At 38.7% G+C, this 22950-nt stretch overlaps 1 protein-coding gene across 4 annotated transcripts in view; it reads right to left on the bottom strand.

Annotated features, from left to right (window-relative positions):
* Positions 1 to 22950, bottom strand: part of wwox (WW domain containing oxidoreductase) — a 205712-nt gene that overhangs the window by 117918 nt on the left and 64844 nt on the right. For 3 of the 4 annotated variants that reach the window (XM_026239586.1, XM_026239587.1, XM_026239585.1), the window contains exons 7-8: positions 11369 to 11554; positions 8104 to 8368 (exon numbers count right to left, since the gene is read on the bottom strand). In XM_026239586.1, the coding sequence (XP_026095371.1) occupies positions 8104 to 8368; positions 11369 to 11554 (451 nt within the window). Of the gene's footprint in view, positions 1 to 7982; positions 8022 to 8103; positions 8369 to 11368; positions 11555 to 22950 lie in introns of those variants that run through there. The other variant, XM_026239588.1, reaches the window with a different exon arrangement.

Below are 22950 nucleotides of genomic sequence, written 5' to 3'. Positions count from 1 at the left end.
GTGCTGTGTTTTTATTTGTGTTTGTAATATTATGACCTATATTTGTTTGTTTTGGTGTTGTTTTGTGTTTTGGTTGTTAGTATTACAGTATAGTTGTTTTGTTTTATGGCCTATGTTTGTTTAATTGTTTTTTTTTTCGTTTGTGTGTTTGTTTTTCCTGTTTTACAGTTGTTGTCCTTTTTCCCTTTGGTGTTTATAGCTGGTTTGTTCTCTGTTGTATTTTGTAGTTAAATTATGACTTGTGTTTGTTTTGTTTCTCCTCTTTGTTTTGTGTCTTGCCGTTTATTCATTTTGCTTTTTTTTAGTTTTTGTTTAGGCCTGTGTATTCCGTTTTTTTTTTTTTTTTTGTGCCATAAATCAGTGCAAATCACTAATTTTCTCATGCTTTTTATCGCTCTTCAAGTTACACAGAACATGAATCCTCAGCATATCAATCCTCAATCCTCTCAAAACTGTGTTCAAAACCCTAACTTTAAATATGAGTTATAATAATAGTGATGCTTGACTCAGCAAACAAAAGCAGTTTTTTTGCCAATTAAAATGTATGTCTTTAATTTTCTCAATTTATCCGTCACTGGCAAGTGTGACAAGTTGTTAATTTTGGTCCATATGAGCCTACTATTTCAGTACTAAAGGGGACATGCTATAAACATGTCGTCATCTGATTGGCCCTGATCTGGCCAATGGGTGATCAAGTCAATGTCAAAGAAACAGGAACATCAATGTCCTGTAAAATCACAGTCTTATTTTGTCAAATAATTTCTATTAAACAATTACACTCCCTTGTTATGAGGTGAGCACAATCATAGATATTTAATAACCAGTGTTGAATAAAGGGTCGCCGAAGGTCATGGTTTCTCTGGAAAGACTTCAGATCATTATAAATTAAGTAGTTACTTATTCACACAGAGCCAGACAAATGAGAGTAACCACTCTTCATAACACTACGACACACAAAAGCCAATTAGAAAAATATTAATAGCAGCTTTGATAAAGCCATCCATAAGCTATTAGATGGTCAGTGTGAAAAATACACAGCTGGATTTGTGATGAAACTGCTCAGAATTTAATTTCAGGCCCAACGGTGTCTCTTTGGGACGGTTGGAGAAACATAATGTAATAATGTTTGCCAAATCAATAATAATTCTTCATTTTTCCCTCTTAATCTTTTCACCTCTCTACTTTTTTCCCCTCAATATCATTTTGTCTCTCCATTTCTCTTCGTTTTATTTTCTGTTCTTCATTCACTACCCTCTTTCTCCGTTTTAACTCTTATTCGCTCTCTCCCATTCCCTCTCTAATCCGATCATGCAGGGAATAAGTGTATGCACCATGAACACATTTAATTTTCCCAGTTGGTTTTCAGCAGGCCTAGAGGTGTGCTTTAATAAGGATCAATGGCACTTTATCTAGGACAGGACCCACTTCACAGCATGCAAATTAAACACCAACACTTACAGAAGAACGGGGGGAAAAAAGGAAAAGAAATGGATTTAATTAAAAAAATGTAGAACCACAGGCTCTGGGAATTCAATTAAAGGATTTATGCAAAGGTTGGCTAGCTTTTGGTGTTGCAGTTATTGTTTGTATAATGAGCTTTTCATATTAAAAATCAATAGGTAATCTAGGGTGGAGGATCAACTGCTTATGTACACTTTTGAAATCAATTTGAAGAAAAGTTCATCAGCCACATGTCACAAAAAAAACAGACCTCTGTCAGGGTGGATATGACTCTGGAAGCCTGATTTTAGTTGGGAATTCTGAGTTAGGGTTGTTTTGAGAGGTGGGGCTTACAAAGATGCCAGGAGAGGGATTTTGCCATATTTTTTTCAAAGAAACCAAACATTGTGACTGTCAAAGCCATAGAATAATCATAAACGTTCTAGAACACATTCATGAGGACAAAATGTCATGCCACTCATGCAAATGTAATCTTTTATGATGCACGATTAATGTCATGACAGAATTACCAAATGTATAACTTCCCAGCTTTCCATTAAACGGCTGACCTTTCTGAACTTTCCAACTTTGTGTAAAAAAGTTCTAATTACATTGCAATTAAATTATTACAGACTGTAATTACATTATTCTCATTACAATATATCCAACATGACATGAACGCTGCATTATTACTGATCGCCCTCGTCTTCATATAATTCCTATAATCGTTACATTACACTTTGAATAAAAAAATGACAAAAATAAATGCAGAAAAACCATTGTTTTCATGATTCAGCCTTCAGTGAACCATCCCTTGGTCAAAGCAAATAAGAAGCCCCATAAAAAAATGAATCAAAGTGACAGAATCCTCTCAAACATCATCAATGCAAGTCATTGGAAGTCATCGTCTCATTCCGCTAGCATTCATGTGCTATATCTGATGGTCTTCAGATGAACACGTAATGAGCTCCACGCACTCAGATGGATGGGCTGCTGTGTGACTTTGACTGGGGGTCAAACCGGAATGACATGACAGCTCCCGGGCTCGCCCCAACGCTGCCTGCCTGCCTCTGATTGGTCCTTTATCGATTCCGACACCTTCCTGGCCACATCGGCTGATCAAGCAATAAACTATTTGCTTGGCTTCCTACTACGAGTCTCTTCCTCCAAAGAGCTGCACGTGTATGTATGTGTGTGGTTGCCTCTAGACCCACACTTTATTTTAATGAAACGGTGTGTCTTGGTAGACTATAATCCTGGTAATAGGATTGAGTTGAGACACACGTCAATACAAGCAAATGGGATTGTGTGCTTTTAGGTCTTGGATTGTCTTCTTATAATAGGTAATGCAATGGTAGGTGAGAGATATGGAGAGAGAATGGAGTAACATAAGGCCAACATATCACTCAATTAGATTATAGATTAAAGTCTATTCAAGGTTTGATGTTCAGTTCTAACCAGAGAGTTAAGCAGGACGAGGCACTGTGCTGTTTACATGCATAGTTCACGCAGTCCGCTGCTTTGAACCCACTGTACCCATGTTGGATCCAATTTAACTGCAGAAGGGCTGTAAAAGAACAATTCTATGTAGTGGAATGTCTGACAGGCCATTTGTTGGGGTCACCTGGCCCTGTGGGCTGGTTCCTTGTTGTCCGGGTCTGCTTGAAAACTGGGGTCTGAGATACGGTTCATGTGGAGCCCAGAACAGATCAGAGTTGTGATTAAAGCAATCCGGCAGAACTTAAGCACTACTGATAATGGATTTCTCAATGCTGCGTGTCTTCTGTAGCAGATACACCTGTCAGCTCTTCTTTAGAAACAAGGGGAGAAAATTGTGAAAAGAAGGTCCTAAAGGAAGGGGAACTGAATGCTGGTTTGGACGAAGCAAAGTAAGGTGAAACCTGCCTAAACAAACTTAGTACCTGTATGTCTCAAGTCTTGATATCTAGACCAGTGGTTACCAATGTTCTCCTGCAACATTTTGCATGTTTTCCTAATCAAAACACACCTGATTCAGGATATCAGCTCATAAGTAGAGACTCCAAAACCTGAAATGGTTGCATCAGATATAGGGGATATTCAAAATGTTCAGTGCTGGGGGAGGCAGTTTCTAGGACTGTGGTTGGAAACCAGTGTTTCCCATCCCTATTTCTGTAGGCACCCCAACAACATTTCAACATTTCCAAACTTTTACTAATCAAACACTTGAATCAACTCATTAGCTCAGTAGATACTCCAAGACCTGGATTAGGTATGTACAATAATGGAGACTAAGGTTGTTAAGGGATGGAACATTTCTGGAAATAATACAGAAACCTTCTAGAATTTTTAGAAACTTTCCTGGATATTTACCAAAAATGTGTGGTTCTGGCCTCCAGAACAGGTTTGAAAAACCCTGATCTAGAACAGTGTTTCCAAACACTGTTCCTAGGGGCACCCCAGCACTACACATTTCCAAGCTTCTGCTAATCAAACACACCTGGATCAACTCATTAGCTCTTTACTAAAAACTGTAAGATCTGAAATGAGTGGGTCAAGCAAGCAAGACCAAAATGTGTACTGTTGGGGTGCCTCCAGAAACAGGGTTGGGAAAACGATCTGGAAAAACCTATAGTAGCCATTAGATCTGATATACTAGTGGGTCGTTCCAGGCCAAGTGCTCCGGTAGAAGACAGCACAGCAGCCTTTAGCGGAAAACATTCCCGCAGGCTGAGTGAACCGGTTCTCTTCTCAACCTGCAGGCCCTAATCACCAATTATGAGCCCATTAGGGTTGCTGGCAGCTCATTGTATCCCGCCGCAGAGGAAGGGGCTCTGGGTGTACACCTCTGCCCCACTTCGCTCCGCTTCGCTCCGCTTCGCTGAGCACTTGTCAGCCCCGTTTGCGACGCTGCCGTGCTAGGACCCCGTGTACAGGCAGATAACAACACCTGACCTTACAACCGGTTACCAGGGGACACTCGCCACGCAGACAGGGCTCATCGCAGCGCGACAGCGGTGGGGTAAATCTGAGCTGCTCAGGGTGACGAGACTTCATTAAAGAAGAGCGAGAGAGAATGGGTAATGCCTCTGTAGTGTACTAATAGAAGCAGAGCCCTCGTTAGCCGAGCACGAGGAAAGATCCATCAACAGCATCTCCTTTCGCTCGGCTTACAAGGGGACAGAGAGCGAGAGAGATTTAGACTCCCATAAGGAAGACCTGGCAGCAGTCTCACAGCAGGCTGGTTAAATTATCTCACAGGCGAGAGGCGAGACACTTGCCAATGCACAGAGGAACTTGTTAAAGTCCCCCTTTAAGAGCAAACCATCGGCTAATGGACGACTATTGGGCCGTGGTCAAAAGTTCAGCCCCTGCATATGTAAAAAGGTAGCGGAGCGCCTGAGGCAGAATCCTGGGGAAAATAATTGCGCTAAACTGCTGAAAACGTGCAGTCAGGTGCCGGACTGGATCCCAATAAAGCGATTGTGAAGAAGCATGACGGGGGGGAAGGTAGGGTGCTGATTGGGCGGCTCTGATTTTCCCAGCAGCTTCAGGTCCCAAAGCATCAAGCAGCTATTAGATGCCACAATACCCAACCGTCTATGAAATGTCAAACCAAACATGCTAAAACAGCTGTTTAACTACACAAATTAAAATGTTACAGAGGCTTTGGGGGGACGTACAGTACTTCACATAAAACCACATAGGAAGTATCAAAAATGACCTTTTCTTGACATTGAGCAAAAATATCTAACAAGCATAAACCATTGCAGATCTAATAAAAAGGAAATATCTTGGAAATGTAAAATTTGTTCATGCAAATGGGTCTTTGTGGAATTTGGGGATTTCTGAGCAAGTCAATTCCTATGTTTTGTGGATTCTTAAAATTTTTTGGTAAGTTACTAAATTTGCATCTACATTACAGTATATTTCAGCTGTAAATAACTCTCTCATCAAAATGATTCCAATGGGAGATGGTTGGTTTGTCTCCTAAATTTCACACTAAAATGGTTGTCAGTTTAGTCAATGGATTGATGCAGTTTTATCCCTGCTTCTCACTGACAGGACATAAATATGCCAGAAAAGATCAGTGCCGTCAATTCTGCTCAGCATAAGAAACCACTTGATTATTACGAGGAGAAAATGACTCCGCTCTTATCAAAGCTAAACGCATCTTGGCGATCAGCATGGGCCTAATGTACAACTGCAGGCCACGAAGAGAGCAAGAGAGATGCATGGCAGACCATATCTGATGTACAGATTATAGATGAACACAGTCTTGAGAGTTCAAGTCAGATATCAGTCTGCCTCCATCCCAATGAATTTTTATCAACTCAGCAAAACTGAAAATGATCTACACATTACATGATGAGATGATTACATTTGGTTTTATGAATTACACTGCAACATCCTTTCCATTTTAAAATGGCTTCTTATATTTTTTTATTGAGATACATTGAGGCAAATACATTTAAGAATAATAATTAATCAATTAAAGTATTATTATTGGGATGTTTGATGCATCCATGTATCAAACGGTTAAGAAACACTAAACTAAATGGAAGTGTCCCGCTCAGATGCAATAAAGCAGCAAAATAAGAGGTTTTATTCTAGAATTGCGCAGTTATAAATCACCCACAGCTTCTCGGAGAAGACAAAGGCGTTTTCCTGAGCTTGGGTGTAATATCGTTCCAGGCTCTTCCTGTCAACATTATGCAGAGCTTTGCAACCTTGAACAATTTCCCAGCATCCCTTATGAGACTGCAAGCAATTAAAATGATACCATCATCATAACCTCGTAACCAATAAATAAAAAGTAACAGCACTGTTTTGTGTTAAGTTCACTAATATTTGAGGGGTTTCAGAAAAGGGAGAGAGAAGCACATTAAAACCTTGTTAAAAACTGGGGTTTTCCTATGCTCGCTGACATCTGTACTACATTTAATATATGGTGAGAATAATTACTCTACTGATTAATAATAATAATAATAATAATAACTGAATCGTGATTCATTACCTTACAAGCGCCAATATTTTCAGAAAACACATGGCTAAAAAGTTGGTTCTTCTTTACATGTTCAAAACTATGAAATGTTAAACAAGGTCTCATCAACAGACAAGAAATTACCAAAAAAAAAAAGTGAAATCACAGCTCAGAAACAGCAGCACACTTTCCATGAAGCAGAATGCCTTGATCCACAGCGACGTCCATCAAACATGACTGACAGCTGGAGAAATGAGCGGTTTTGAGTTACGACTGGGCCGCGCGCATAAACCTCTGCTATATTCATACCTATCTCTTTAATACATAATCAGCTCTAAATCAAAACCTGCCTTCAGAGTTTTCAACCAAAATTAAAACAAAGAATACATCAAATGCATTGTGTGGCCTAAAGCGTATCAGAAGTGGAAGGAAATGCTTCAGGTGCGAGACAGGCAGATACTTTATGATTTATGAGGATGTTGAATTTTATAGTTTGTCTCTGTAAGTGTATGTGACTCGGCTCTTCGGGCTAAAATGGCAGTGTTGCCTACAGGAAGAGCTGCCCGCCTGATTTATGCGGCTCTGGGGTATACAGCGCTACGACAGCGGGACACACACACACGCTCTCATGCTAACTACAGGCAATTCCTGCTTAAGAACCCAAAAACATGCTAGTGAAACTTTCTCGGACCACAAAAAAAAAATCAAGTACCAACCACTGTACCTGAAAAAAGTCACATAAAAGCAGGTGTGCATTTACAGATGGTGTGAAATTAAGGAAACAAAGAGCACCAATTTCACAAAATCATATATTCGACAAACAAAAGACACAACAGCTTTGTTCTTCAGTTTTGCAAGCTACTGTTGCATTTAAAAGTATCGTACTTTCCCAATGAGAAGGCTAATTTGTTAGCTAGCATCACATGTATTGGAAAAGGAAGTAAAGGAAATACTAGAACATAATAAAAAGCTCAGTGGAAAAAAAATGAAGTCGAGAGAAATAGGAGTAATATATTAATGTTTAAACATATTAAATAATTACAGATGCACATTATATCGGTACCATATCGGTTATCGGTCTATTTTTATTTATTTATTTAAAAGCACAAATAACCATTAACATTGTTAAATAATCCCAAATTTGACAGATTTTTCATACTCTACTGTAAAGTCTAGTTTGCAACATTTAAAACAATTATTTATCATTTTTTAGTTTTTTACTATTTGTAAGTTGAGTTTTTTATTTATTTACACAAAATAGTAATTAATTTTAAAATCAGCCATTTAATGGTCATAGCATTGAATTAATGAATCAATCAATCATTCAATCAGTTTATTGGTCTCAGTCAAAATTTTTATATCGGTACTAAATACTATTATATTTACTATATTTAATGCAATACCAGAAATATACGCCCAGCATATAGCTTAAGGTTTATTCATAAAAGAACATCTTTTTGCAGCAACACACTAACATCAAACTCCATTTAAATGAGCTGTACATCAAGTCTACCATGTGCTTTACATGAAGAAACCCAATTGTGTGACACGTGTTGTTGATGCCTACAAATAACGTTAAAAATCGGTTGCCATTTTAGATATGATACGAATGTAGCTGCTAAAAACAAACAAACAAAAAACATTCTTATTCGTCCACCACAACAAGTAAAAAAGGGAAAAATGACATATTTTGCTCTTACCATAGACTTGGTGAAGGGTCGAGCAAAGGTGAAGAGCAGGGTCATGAGCCACCAGCTGCGGTGGATGGAGGTGTACATCATGTTCCCAGGATGCAGTGCGTTACAGGTGACGCCGTGAGGTGACATGCGGCGGTGCAGCTCATTGGAGAAGAGGATGTTGCAGAGTTTGGCACGGTTGTAGGCCAGCATCGACCAGTACTCCTTCTGTGGAGGTGAAAGCAGGCTCAGCTCCACCTTCCCACACGAGTCCACCAGATCTGTGAACCTTCACAAACAACAACGAACAATTCATACTAAATTCAAGACAGAATACACTTATTCTGAGTCATGTATCTTATGTTTGTTTTCTGTTCTGATTTGTGTCTGGTGTGTGGTTTGTTGTTTATGTCAGATTTTATTTTTATGGGTTTTTCTTGTTTGTTTGTTTGTTTTGTGGTTTTTATATCGGATTTGTTTGATTTTTTTATTTACTATTTGTTGATTTTTTGGCTTTGTTTGTTATGTATTACATTGGCTTTTATCTTTGTTTGTTTGTTTTTTTCTTGTAGGTGTTTAGTTAAATTTTTTGTTTTGTGCTTTGTTTGGCATCTAGTTTTGCATCTACAGTAGTTTCATGTCTGTTTTTGAATTGTCCAAACAGAAGTCTACAAATAGAAGTCACCAAAACTGTTTGGGTTTCCAACATTCTTTCAAATCTACTTTTGTGTTCACAAAAGAGAGAAAGGAAATTTAATTATTATAGAACTCTTTTTTTGGAGTCAATATTTAACTGACAGACTAAAGTCTCAAGTCTAAGTTTAACAGGTGGAAATAACCTCCTGAATGTGAGCCAATGGAGAAATAACCTAAATGAGCTTTGGCAGGCCAGGTCTGGCTTAATGCAAATCAATGCTACGACATGATGTCCTTTAATTGGCTCTGACTAAGCTGTTAAACACCAGATGTTTGACAAGGCCCCCGAACACAAGACATTATATTTTCTCAATGTGTCCTTGTATGTGTGTGTGTAAAAAGTCCCAAGAAACTGGAGTAAAATGAATGGTCCCTCCTTTAGTGTGAATCAGAGCCCGCAATTGTATTCAACATTTAACTCTTAATTATGTGCTTTACATAACAACCAATCAAAACATCACATTTGCTGTATGACAAGCTCAGTGCGGCCAGTGTTGGTGTTTGACACATTACATCTCTGCTTGGGTAAACAGCCACATCTGCGGGCACCGCATTGTTACAGACACTAGAGGTGTGAACTGTGGGAGTGGGAAGGAAACTAGTTCATTAAAGGAATAGTTCACCAAAAATAAATAAACTGAGATCTATTGTGAAATCTAGTGTTCCTGGTAGAGCATTGCGTTAGCAAGCAAGCAAGCGCAAGGTTGTGGGTTCGATTCCCCGGGAACACATGATAGGTAAAAATTGGTAGCCTTAATGCACTGTAAGTCACTTTGGATAAAAGCGTCTGCTAAATGCATACATTTTAATTTAAATCTAATTTATTCACCCTCCTTGTTTCCATACCCAATATGACTTTAAAATGTTTCCCCCAAAGAATGAAATTAGCAGGGTCTATAAAGTTAAATAAATCAAGTAATTCATCTAAATAAATAAATATCATAACAGTGGCCCATTTTTGCAAAGAATGGTTCATTATTCACTAAAAATCTTGCCCTCATTGTCATTTGTATATGAACACATAGAAACCAACCAACATTTGGCATCAGTTATGTCAAACATTTAGCAATATGCCAAGTTTGAATGAGACCATTTTCTTGATACTTAAAAAATAAAATCTAAAAACATAAAATATACATATATTTTTATTATTATTAAAATTAAATTTAATAAAAAAAAAAGATTTAAGTGGTCCAGCTGATGCACTGTATTCCAAGTCTTCTGAAATAGTTCTGTGCGTTTAATGGTGATAGTAAAAAGCTTCATGCTAAATAAAAAAAAAAGAATACTATTTACCTTTTGTTTCACTTTATTTTTTGAGCACAATATCATGCATCCCTATTCAATTGGTGTGTGACACTGAACACAGTTTAAAACTTCTGTTTCACTCAATGCTATCTGTTCCACTCAAGAACGAAAACCAGGTTTAGAATGACATGAATGGAAGTAAATTATGTTTTTGCTATTAGTATTTTTGGCTGAACTACCCAGTTAGCTATTATATATCCATCCCCACTATCCCTCAGTCTGCACATGTTGACTTTGTCATCCCGTCACAGCTGGGATAAGCCATAGGGTCTTCCCAGCAGAGGCATTCTGGGCTGGAAATAGTCTATTTTCAGAGCAGAGGTATGAAAAGGTCAGGTCAGGCTGGTATTTAATGACTGCAGTATCCTGCTTTAAAGAGACTGAAGTATAAAGGCGTAAATCTGGTGTGAGTTTCCTGTCCGTGCTATCAGTGTCCTCTTGTTTGGAGTCGGGAGGCAAACGCCAGCACCTATCGCTCCTGTCACTTAAGCCCCAGTGCTACAGCGCAGATAAACGTCCCCGCTGACTCCATTTTATTCTTCCACCCTCAATTTCCCCAACCCCTCATTCTTTCCCTCCCTCTCCGAGCTGTTTTCCGTTGCTCGTACGGCCGTGTCAAGGTTTAACGGCTCTTGCGGCTTTGGGAAATATAATCTCTTCCTGGGTCAGAGGTCAGATGGGAAACTCAAAAGGCCACATATTAAAGGCGCTGGAATTTATAGAGATGAGGAGGTAAGGATCAAAAATGATCAGGTGTAGCAGAAGATAATAAAAAGGAAATAAACTGTAAAAGTTAAATGGAGGGGTTACTGCGATAACAAGTAAGTGATTTTACTGTTGGCGAGAGCGAATTGAGATTTTGTTCCCTCAATGACACAAGGGGATTGTTAATCTAATGGACCCTCGCGCTCTCAGAGCCGAAAATGTTCTTCAAAGGACTCGCATTTAATAATCATGTTATAGGAACAGTACTCCCAAAATATTAGCTCTTTTTCTGCATACTATCTGAACTACATTCATTATAAACGCATTGAGAATTTGGTAACAGAAGTGGCCAGTTATCAACCAAGAGGTTAGGGTGTTGATAGCTAGCATGGTCTAGTTAACATGCTAATAGATTTGACTCTAAAGATCTACTTTCTCTTTGTCCCAAAATTATCCGACTCAAACTATAAATCAATCTGGAGACGTGAGCAACAGAGACTGCTGGTGAAGTGACAACTGAGAGGAAATGGATAATTGTGCACAAATGCTTGGGACGATGGGAGATCATTTAGATTCTCACCTGTGAGACTCTGAGGAGACCACCACCACCCGAGCCGGAGCGGAGTGGCGCAGGACGTCCTGCAGGAGCTCCACCAAGTAGAAATGACCGAGATGACAGATCTGAAAGGTGGATTCCAGCCCGTCCTCCGTTAAACTCCAGGGCTGCGTGCAAACCGCTGCGTTACACACTAGGATGTGCAACGGCCTTCAGAGAGAGAAAACAATGAAATTGATTGAGTAAAAATTACACATTCTTGCCCCCCTCCCCCAAATAAACTAAACCCAAATCAAAACCAGAAAACAAAAAACAAATATGAACCAAAAATAAACCAAATATAATCAAACCAAAACCACAAACAAAACAAAAAACATGAAACGAATAACAAATACGGATTAAAAAAATAAACCAAATATAATCAAACCAAAACCACAAACAAAACAAAAACTAAAACAAAACTATAAAACAAAAACAAATATGAACCAAAAATAAACCAAATATAATCAAACCAAAACGACAGACAAAACAAAAACATGCGGATGTTACTCTCAATGTACAGGGCAAAAACATATTAAAACAGCTGTAGGCTACATTAAGGCTGGAGTAACCTTACTGATTTCAGAAACACAGTATTTTGATTCTGGAACTGGGCTTGTCTGTATCTGGAGAAGTAGGAGAAATTATAATCTTCATATTTTATTTATATGCTCTAACACGATACGCACTTTGAGCAACCATGCATGGTCCTGCCCCATAAAGTGACCCAGATAGCACACAAAATTATACCCCAATGTATCATTTCATGATGATAAAGTTCCCAGGATTCTGCGATGTCTGTTATAAAATCATATTTGTATTAGGTCTCTGCATTTTTCAGAGACGGCTCGAGTCTGCAGGAGAAGCATTACTTCTAATTTGCCCAAAGAAAACTTGCTAAAATTGACATTTTTCTATATTATTGTGTGCAATTTTTCAAATGTTTATAATGGTGCAAAATCTGAAAAAAATAAAATAAAATCAATATTTTACTTTTTCGAGCAGCATGTTGTGTGTATGGTTCTAATTTCAATTTTGGTTTTCAGCATAGCATTTAAAAATACAACAACAGTTATTTTTTTTGCCATGGCTAAAAACTGAAAAATGAATGGACGCAAAAGTACACGGAGTGCACACAGACCCCAATACCACAAACAAAACACAAACCAAACAAAGAAAACCACAAACAAAACAAAAGCAAATAAATAAAAAAATTACTCTAAAACAAAAGAAAACCCTAACCAATACCAAACAAAACAGAAACCAAACCCATAAAAAACAACAAAAGCAAAAACCAAGCGAGACAAAACAAATCAAACTAAAACCCATAAAACAAAACACATTTACAAAAAAGCGCAGAGTAAACAAATCATCCTGAATTAGGGATTCAGGGCATTTTCAAACACATGTTATGGTCTGGGAAGACGGACGATCATTCATCTGCGTGACATAGGACACAGATTTCTGGAAAGTCCAGGCAAGATCTTTTCTTTGACAGAGTCGCTCCAGTGGTCCTGAAACCACGGCCATACAGCAGAATAATCTGAATCCACCCCACCAATTTTTAATTTCTTCCATTAGAATTAATTACGAAGCCCACAGGCAATTTGTGTACTCCATATTTAATACTGCCTGCACTATTAATTAAAAACTGGTTGCTGGAAAATTAATGGAGGAATTGTTATGCCCCTGCTTTAATGAGTCTTCTCTATGACATTAAAAAAAGTGCACTTCACATTTCCCTTCAGGATCTATGTGGAAAGACGTGTGCATCAGTGGAAACACACAGGATCATGGGAAATGTGCGGATACACATGTGCTTCCATTAGAAACACACAGCGTAACAAACACCGAGCAGCACATGTTCTAGTCACACTCACAACTGACCTTTAGAGGACCGCGGAACAAGCACAGTTTTTGTTTTTCGGTTCCTGTGCCTGATTATGGTACAACATGACATGGAAATAAGAGTTATCACTCCTATGTGGCTGCATAACTACAAAATATATAATATAAGGTGGATACAAATAGTAAAACAAGAAATATATAATTAAAAATAAATTATATTTATTATATATTTAAGAATATTTCATATTAAAAGCTATTTGATATATTTTACTATTTTTATATATATTTTAGCTTTTTTAGTTTTATATAATATAATATCAATATGTGAAATATTCTTAAATATAAATTAAGTCATATTTATTTTTCATTGTATATAGATTCAAATCTACTTTGGGTATTTATATTATATATTAAAAGTAAATATAAATCTACATAAAATAGAAGATAAATACAGTTTAATTTATATTTAATAATATTTCACACAAAATGGGATATACATATATATATATATATATGTACACTAAATTAGTTCAAGTTTGTTCAAACTATTGCTTTGTAAATTAAAGTGGTTATTAATATAATATAACAAAATAACAATATAAAAATACAATGAAAATAAATTATATTTAATATATTTCATATATTATTAAATTATTAAATGCTTTTTTTCCCTAAATGCTTCAAATTATTTTTTTTACATTTGTTTAAAGTATTTTTTTCTTTTGTTAAATTAAATTTTTTATTATAAGTAGTAGAAGTAGTATTATTAGTATTAATATTAGTAGTAGTAGTAGTAGTAGTATTCTTCAGGGGAAATGGTCTATCATCAGCAGTTCTGCTGCCTTCTATTCTTGTTTAAACCATCTAAATAAAAAAGGTCTGAGACTGTGAAGTTTGTCAAAATTGCAAAGAACTCATTGAAGTGACTTAGGTTAACATCATTTCTCTCAATAAAACAGACCGAGCGCTCAGCTCAGATTAGATCAGCTCAGGTTTGCCCAAGAGAGGAGTTCACCTCCTGCTGGAGAACACGACTCGCTGGAAACATCTGCGGAGGAAACAGATCTACTCTCCATTTCTGACTGACAACCACACAGTCATGGGCACACACACACACACACACACACACACACAGGGAGAGAGAGAGAGAGTGGGACTTAATGAAGCATGGACTCAAAGAGAGGGAGTGATTGTACCTGCGAGAGAACACCATTAAACTTTATGACTTTCACGCTTGTGTTTGAAAGCGTGTAATGGAAGAGGAACATGTCTGTGATCGCTGGGGAGCGGCAGATAACGCGTCCCATGAGCTCTGCGAGACAGGAAGACATCACCCCGAAAACAAGGAGCACCCTGCACTCCTGCCACTCCTCAACATCACATTCAACATTTGCTCCAACCAACCAAACTACTGGGCTGTTTCATTATTTACATTTACCATCACAAAATTATATAAATGTCTATGTATAAGTTGACAACTAACTGGAATATGCTTAAGCACCAAAATTAGCAATTGGATAAAAATAAATAATAACACTGAGCTGAATGGACCTTGCCATGTCATAAAAAGATGCAATTATCTGATATCTCATAATTTCCCATAATTCCCTTTTTTCTGGACATCAGGAAAGTTGCACCACCATGTCCAAAAAAATATCAAATCAAAAACTTAAGTTCATTCAAGTCGCCATATACATTTACATGTATGTCAATAAATACATGCATAAAAATGTAAGTGACTCTTTGACGTTGGACGAGTAAAAGCCAAGGGTCAGTTACCAATAAACCACATCATAAAAAATTTAATTAAAATAAAAAAACCTAGCAGCATGTGAAGTTTTGCACAGAAAACAAGCACCACTCACATTTTCAGAAAATGCAAAAACTGTAATTGAGCTGTTTTTTTTTGGGGGGGGGGGGACTCTACAGCTGAAAGTGGCCCCTGATGATGCAGTGCAGGTATTTTAAGACATCATTCACCACACCAGTCTTCTTCTGAAAGAAACTGAGTCTATTTCTTAAAATCTCTCTCACCTAGAGTGTAATTTCTCTGGTTGATTTGGAAACGGCTCTCAGTGGGAAGGAGCGTTGTTGTTTGCATGCTAATGCTGCTGTTGTGTCGTATGATTTAACAACTCGCGGCGCTCGCTCTGAGCCGCCCCCTGCCAGCCGTGTCTTCATAAGCAAAAAGCTAACAAATGGTTTTAATAGCTTGGCCCACATAATGTAAAAACTCCCTTTAAACTTATTAATGCGATCAGGGGGGTCTTCCGCAAATGTGCAATTTACGTGTCGGGGCGAGCGGGGGCGGTAACGACCGGACGGGGAGGAATAACGCTCCATACTTACTTTAAACAACCCCCAGGGCACGACCTCTGACCTCAGAATAATCTCTGCCCATAAAAGAATGATTGCTTTTGTCTCCCTTAACTCTGTCCGGCCGCCGTTAAGGGGCCAAACGCGTTTATGGGCCAACGAGAAAATGTGGGACTAACAGAGAGATGCTTTAAAATAGACAGACACACATAAACGGTGCGAGTTTACGCAGACGGACCCACAAACATGTGCCCATCAATAAAGCCACGTGTCTGTAGAGGCCTGTTCTCACAGTGCAATGAGATGCTAAAAATAAACAATGCACACTTATGGAGCTTTTTTTTTTTCATTCGCAACAGAGGCTTTCTGATCAGTAAGATAAAAGCTTCATTAAAAATCAGTCGTCTACAAGTCATTTAAAAGCAAAGATCATATTTCCATGATCTAAATGAGAGTGTATATGTTGATACCTGTGTTCTGAGAACCTTTACACACTGCACACACTGCACGTCAGACCCGGCAAATTGCCGGAAACATTGCCGGGTCGCCTTCTGTATGAAAGCAAACACGTCCCGGGATTGATTCCGGCATTGAACCCGGATCGGGGACCTAGTAACATTGCCGGGTTCAATCCCGGGAGACGAGCGCTGTGTGAAAAAGCCAGATATAATGCCGTGTCATAGATGACGCACGTTATCGTGCAACTCTTTTACCGGCTGTTTTGAAGGAAGATCAGCGTTTGCGACAAAAAAAAATTTGCAAACTCTAATGAAGCAGAGATCAGTTAGTTCCTCACTGACGCAGAGATTGTTCGCTTGCTTCAGTGAAAGTATAACGTGCCTAACGTTTTCGACTCGTACATTACACGTCACATTCTGATGACACGTGTGGTTACGGGATCTTTACGGGTTGTGTGTTAACGCAGGTACATATCCCGGGTAATCACTGGCAGTGTGAAAGTGCAAAATCTAGCGACCCGGGAACAATTGCCGGAACACTTTACCCTTGTATTTGCCGGAATCGCAGTGTGAAATGGTCTTTAGTAGTTTGTGCATAAACACCTAATCTTGTTCAATATGCAAATTAGCATGTCCTCACACAAAGCCTTCTAAAAGGCCGCTTGGAATTTCAGCCTCTCTCATTGGACAAGCCCTTCCTGAGAGGCATGAATCTTCTCAGACTTTAAGGCCTCACATCAGTGACCCGCCTGGGTCCATTCTGCGGTTCTTTTAGATCCAAAGGGGATGAGGAGGATGAGCTACAACTCTCTTGGACCCCTAAGTCTGCGCCAGGCCTTGTGCCTTGACTTTCCATTCACCAAACATCCTAGGATCTCAGCTGATGTCTCTCTTAGCTCTTTTTCACTTTCCACTGGGAAGAAACTCCCAAATCACCATCGAGTAAGGACATCTCTGGAATTCATCACTCGACTCCTACACCAAATTAGGTTAAGGCAATGCAAGTATCATACATTTAATTAAATGAAACAGAGCTTTAGTATAAGCTATATACCCCGTTATAAACGGTGCTGACGGGTTTACTCAGGTGGTTAACTGACTCTTTTCATCGCTTCATTCTCTGGTTTCCCTGATGGTATCAATCAAATCTCATTTGCCTTTTCTCCTGTATGAGTGATTGTATGTATGTTTGTTTGTCAGACTAGTTTGTGTTAGTGTTTAGTTAAAACTATTGTGCACAAATGACATGAGTTTCTGATTCTGCCTTGCAAAATGTCCCTTGCGATTTTGATCTTCGCTAGATGCTCTGATGCATTAATACTGTATGAAAGTATTTTTTGTGGCCACGAAAATATGCTTTCTTAGAGTTGATATGAAGTTACACTAAATGTTAGCTGGACGAACAGATTAGTTCTGTTACAGTTACTACTGGCAGCTCATGTAAATAATTGTAATTAATCATATTTAATTGGAATTATTTAATATACATTTCCCTTAATTTACTTCACATTGTAGACTGATTCCATGAAGTTCAAGTGGTTTGTATGTTGTATATAAATTAAAACAACTTCTATTGTATTTTAAATCATTAAAATGGTTGGGTTGGGCGGGTGGGTTGTATGGGTGGATGGATGGATGGATGGATGGATGGTTGGGTTGGGTGGATGGGTGGGTGGCTGGGATGGGTGGATGGATGGATGGATGGATGAATGGATGGATGGGTGGTTGGGTTGGGTGGATGGGTGGATGGATGGATGGATGGATGAATGGATGGATGGGTGGTTGGGTTGGTTGGGGGGGTTGGTTGGTTGGGTGGCTGGATGGATGGATGGGTGGTTGGGTTGGTTGGGTGGGTGGGTTGTTGGGTTGGGTGGGTGGATGGATGGTTGGGTGGGTGGGATGAGTGGGTGGATGGATGGGTTGGATAGGTTGGGTTTGGGTGGGTGGCTGGATTGATGGATGGATGGATGGATGGGTGGTTGGGTTGGTTGGGTGGGTGGGTGGGTGGGTGGGTGGATGGATGGATGGATGGATGGGTGGATGGATGGGTGGGTGGATGGATGGTTGGGTGGGTGGGATGAGTGGGTGGATGGGGTGCTTAGATGGATGGATGAATGGATTTTCATTATTTTTTATTTGTGTGTGATGTTTTTTGATGCTAATATAAGTACTTTATTGTTAGTTTAGCAAAACAGATCCTGCAATAAAGCATGTGTTTTACCGTAGTGAACATGACTGACATAAGTATGCAAACTTTTCTCAGAGACTGAAATTTTTTATATATAACTGGTTTTGGTGATAATATTTGCTGGCATTTGTTGTTGCATATCTTTGTCACTTTATTGCATTGCTCTTGGTTTGAACACCTTGAGTCAGGAATTTGTCCACAAGCAATCAATACACAGCGAACGCTTGGCGAAATTAAACATCATAGGCGATCAACTTCACTTCACAGCATATGTTGTGTGACTGAGTTAATTAAACACTACAAAAACCTGATGAGAACAAAGGAATGATAAGTACATGGAAATATGTTTCCTGCGCCTACCTGAACATACTGAGGGCGAAGAACAAAGAGAACAGGAGTGAGAGGAGAAAGAAAATAAATGAGGGAGCGGGGAAGGTAAGGTGGGGGTTTACAAACGGCTACAAAAGAAAAGACAGGCTACAGAAAAATGGCAAAAGCAGCTGTGATTGAATTAAGCTCCAATGGCAGTAATTGTTAATGTGTGCGCCTGCAGACGGAAACAGAAACAGGGAGGCGTGGTGTGGACTCACCAGCTGCTTGCTGCCATTCACACCTGAACACCTCTCCATCCTGATGAGAATTACTCTACTCCACCTCCTCTGGGACTCACACACACACACACACACACACAGCCAGGGAACAGCTAATGAAGAAATACAACCTTGGCAAGAGAGAGAGAGGATTCATTCATTCATTCATTCACTCGCTTGAGTATGATCACGATGGTCTGGGTTACATGAGCATGAGACATGTATGAAAGAGCCCTGGATAGCAGATGAGGTCATTCTAAAAGTCAAATCCTGCTTAGAAAACCCCTATCTGTAGTATTCAAATAAACCCCAAGATCTTAGATTTGTTTTAGCCAATCGACTGAGCATTAAATGTCATGTGACTAACTAAAAAGCAAAACAAGACTAAAGAAAACAGAACAGAAGAAAAATGTAATGCAAATAAAATCAACCAAAAACAAAACAGAATGCAAATCTAAACAAAACAGAACAGCAAAAAACTACAAAGACAAACAAAATAAATAGATAAACTAAACACAATCACAACACAGATAAACACAACCAATGATTATTGAGAATCAGGAAAGTTGCATCCTGAATCCAAAGGTACCAAACACTTACTACACTAGGAACTATCTTAAGGACAGATAAAGCATCAGGAAGAAAGTACTCTCACCCTCTAGTCCAGTGTTTCAAACAATTCCCACACTAACTGTGGGTCAATGGGCCAAATAAATGCTTTGCGTCCCAAACTAATAGGTTAATCTCTCCCTTTTATTAAAGACAAACAGCTTCCATTATAAGCTGACCAGCTCAGATGTGTTTGTAAGGGTGAGGCACAGACATGAAAAGATCTACACAAGCATGAACTGTCACATTAAGCATCAAGCCAAGACAGAAAAAGGAAAAAACTTCAGTTTTTAATGGGTTCATTCCATAGGCATAATGGTTTTTATACAGGTCCTTCTCAAAAAATTAGCGTATTGTGAAAAAGTTCATTATGTTCCATAATGTAATGATATAAATTAAACTTTCATATATTTTAGATTCATTGCACACCAGCTGAAATATTGAAATATTTAATATCTAAAAAAATTAGCATATTTCATCCGACCAATAAAAGAAAAGTGTTTTTAATACAAAAAAAGTCAACCTTCAAATAATTATGTTCAGTTATGCACTCAATACTTGGTCGGGAATCCTTTTGCAGAAATGACTGCTTCAATGCGGCGTGGCATGGAGGCAATCAGCCTGTGGCACTGCTGAGGTGTTATGGAGGCCCAGGATGCTTCGATAGCAGCCTTAAGCTCATCCAGAGTGTTGGGTCTTGCGTCTCTCAACTTTCTCTTCACAATATCCCACAGATTCTCTATGGGGTTCAGGTCAGGAGAGTTGGCAGGCCAATTGAGCACAGTAATACCATGGTCAGTAAACCATTTACCAGTGGTTTTGGCACTGTGAGCAGGTGGTGCTGAAAAACGAAATCTTCATCTCCATAAAGCTTTACAGCAGAGGGAAGCATGAAGTGCTCCAAAATCTCCTGATAGCTAGCTGCATTGACCCTGCCCTTGATAAAACACAGTCGACCAACACCAGCAGCTGACATGGCACCCCAGACCATCACTGACTGTGGGTACTTGACACTGGACTTCAGGCATTTTGGCATTTCCTTCTCAGAACGCAAAGCAAAATAAGCATAACAAATTAATGCAAAGAAAAAAAACATAAGCAAAATAAAAAAATAAAAAACTTAGTAATAAAGTAAAACAAGAACACAAAGCAAAAACTCAAAAGGCAAATTGGTCTGTTTATATATTTCTGTGTGCATGCGTTGGTAGCTTAGCAACATGCTAATGGCAAACTCCAGCAGAAATCAATGAAAATGAGTTTCCTTTGTGCTTCAGGTGCAAACGGTCACTTTTAAGGCTCAGTTTCAGCTAGGATAGTGCCTTAGAAAGCAGATGCCTATGTAGGCAAGGCAACTAACTAGGCTTTGAAAAAAAGATCCCAAAACACACATCTTTCTTAGGGCCACTTTAGGAAACAATACTCAGAGATCCTGTAATCAGGAGCTACGGTCAATGCATTTTATACCTGAAAAAGAAAGTCAGACTGACTGAAGATTGGTGGAGTAGGGTTTGGCTCTGGGACAGGATGGGGGTCACCTCCAGGGTTCTGGCTGCTGACCAAGCTGCTGCCGCTGCCCCGGGGCCAGCCAGGGGCCAGATGAGTCCTGCAGCCCCTCGAGGGCTCGGGGACACCGGTGGCATCTCCACGTGCCCCACACAACCAGGACATCACCTCTAATACTGCAACTCACTAAATCTGGATTATGAGCTGATGGAGCTGTGAAGGTCGAAGCAGTGTCGCAGTAAAACGAAGGAGGAAGATCCAAGAGCGAGGAAAAGCATGGAGCAGAAAAGGAACCCGATCCAAAAATTTCACTAAGAATAGACCCATGTCTGACAATGATATACTCGAAATGAGAAACATCAAAACATAAATAATATTTAACTCATAATCAAATAACTATCAAAATTATATTAAAAAACAAACATTTTGTCCCCTGATAACTAAAGTATAAGATACTACATCTAGCCTAACGCAGTTCTCACAGAGCCGAGAAAATTCTAGACACGTCTATATTAAATCATAATTATGCCTCATTAGCGTAATTACTGATCACTGCAGCTCACCATCAAAAAACTAATGAATGTTTACAGATAAAAAAAACTGTCTTGATATGATAATACAAGGCATACAAAGACACGCTGAAACTGTTAAACGCCTTGGCGTCACATTAAATAACCTTATGTAACATGATAACAACAAATAATGGATAATACAACATAATCAATGCTCTTTTCGAGAGAATTTTAATTAGTCCAGACTTCAAGCCATTCATAATTCAAAATTAATTTTCAGACCAATGGGTGGTGAATGGACATACAGTACCGGCCTGATTTCATTGTATAGGCAGTGCTTCGAGATGTAGTGCGGTTGTGCTTCGAGCAACGTGAGTTCGATTCTTAGCTTGGGGACCTTTCCTGATCCAATAAACAGATATTTAAGTATCTAAATTAAAACAGTAAGGGTTCCTCCACAATTTAGAAATATGGAAATTGATTTAAGTAATTTTCAGGAAATGCATGAAAAAAGGCTACTGCAACACTGCTATTTTTTGTGCTTATTTCATATATAAACTCATTTAGCTACTTTGCACACTTGTTACTGCGTTGTAATTTTAGAGTATTATGTAAAACAACATGAATTCCTGTGGCTCACTGGTTCCTGCAGAGTTAATAAAAATTTTCACTTAAGCAAATTTGCAGGTTTGGAAAAACTATGGAGAAATAAGAGAACAGAGTGTGGAAAACTATTTCGACTATTTGCCCTATTCAGTGTTCTAAAATACAAAATTAATAATTTATAAGTCGCATCAGTCCAAAAATACGTCATGACAAGGAAGAAGACATATATAAGTCGCACTGGACTATAAGCATTTATTAATTATAGTTGCATTTAATTTGAACCAAAAGAAAACATTACCGTCTACAGCCGCGCGAGGGCGCTCTATGTTTTCAGTGGTAGGCTGCAGGAGCACTGAGCATCATAGAGTGCCCTCTCGTGGCTGTAGACGGTAATGTTTTCTCTTGGTTCATGTCTCTTGGTTCATGTCAAATTAATTTTGATAAATAAGTCGCACCTGACTATAAGTCGCAGGACCATCCAAACTATGAAAAAAAGTGCAAGTAGAACAAATAGTAGAACGTGTATGATGTAATATTTTAGGTAATATCAGCACTTACTCTTGCCAAGCTCTGATTTCTGAGAGGTGTACAGCGTGTCAACAGCAATGCAGTGTTTGATTTGCGCTCTTTTTATTCATAAAGTTTAAGTTCATTCACTTCACACTCATTGAGTGAATTTAGAGGTTTGTGTAAAATATTGCGCTGATCCCCTAGCTCACCAGTGAATCTAGTAAACACCAGACTGTGCTGCAGCCTCAGACGAATATTCGGGCAGAATTATTTGTTATCCGTTATTCATTTTTGAAGCCATTATTCTTGCCTTTCCGAATAAGGTATTCGGCTTCGGCCACACCCCTAATATATATATATATATATATATATATATATATATATATATATATATATATATATATATTAGGGGTGTAACGATACGCGT

Source organism: Carassius auratus, chromosome 50 (genome assembly GCF_003368295.1).
Source record: "Carassius auratus strain Wakin chromosome 50, ASM336829v1, whole genome shotgun sequence".
NCBI lineage: Eukaryota > Metazoa > Chordata > Actinopteri > Cypriniformes > Cyprinidae > Carassius > Carassius auratus.
The sequence above is the reverse complement of the archived record's forward strand: the minus strand, read 5'-3'. Positions and strand labels throughout refer to the sequence as shown.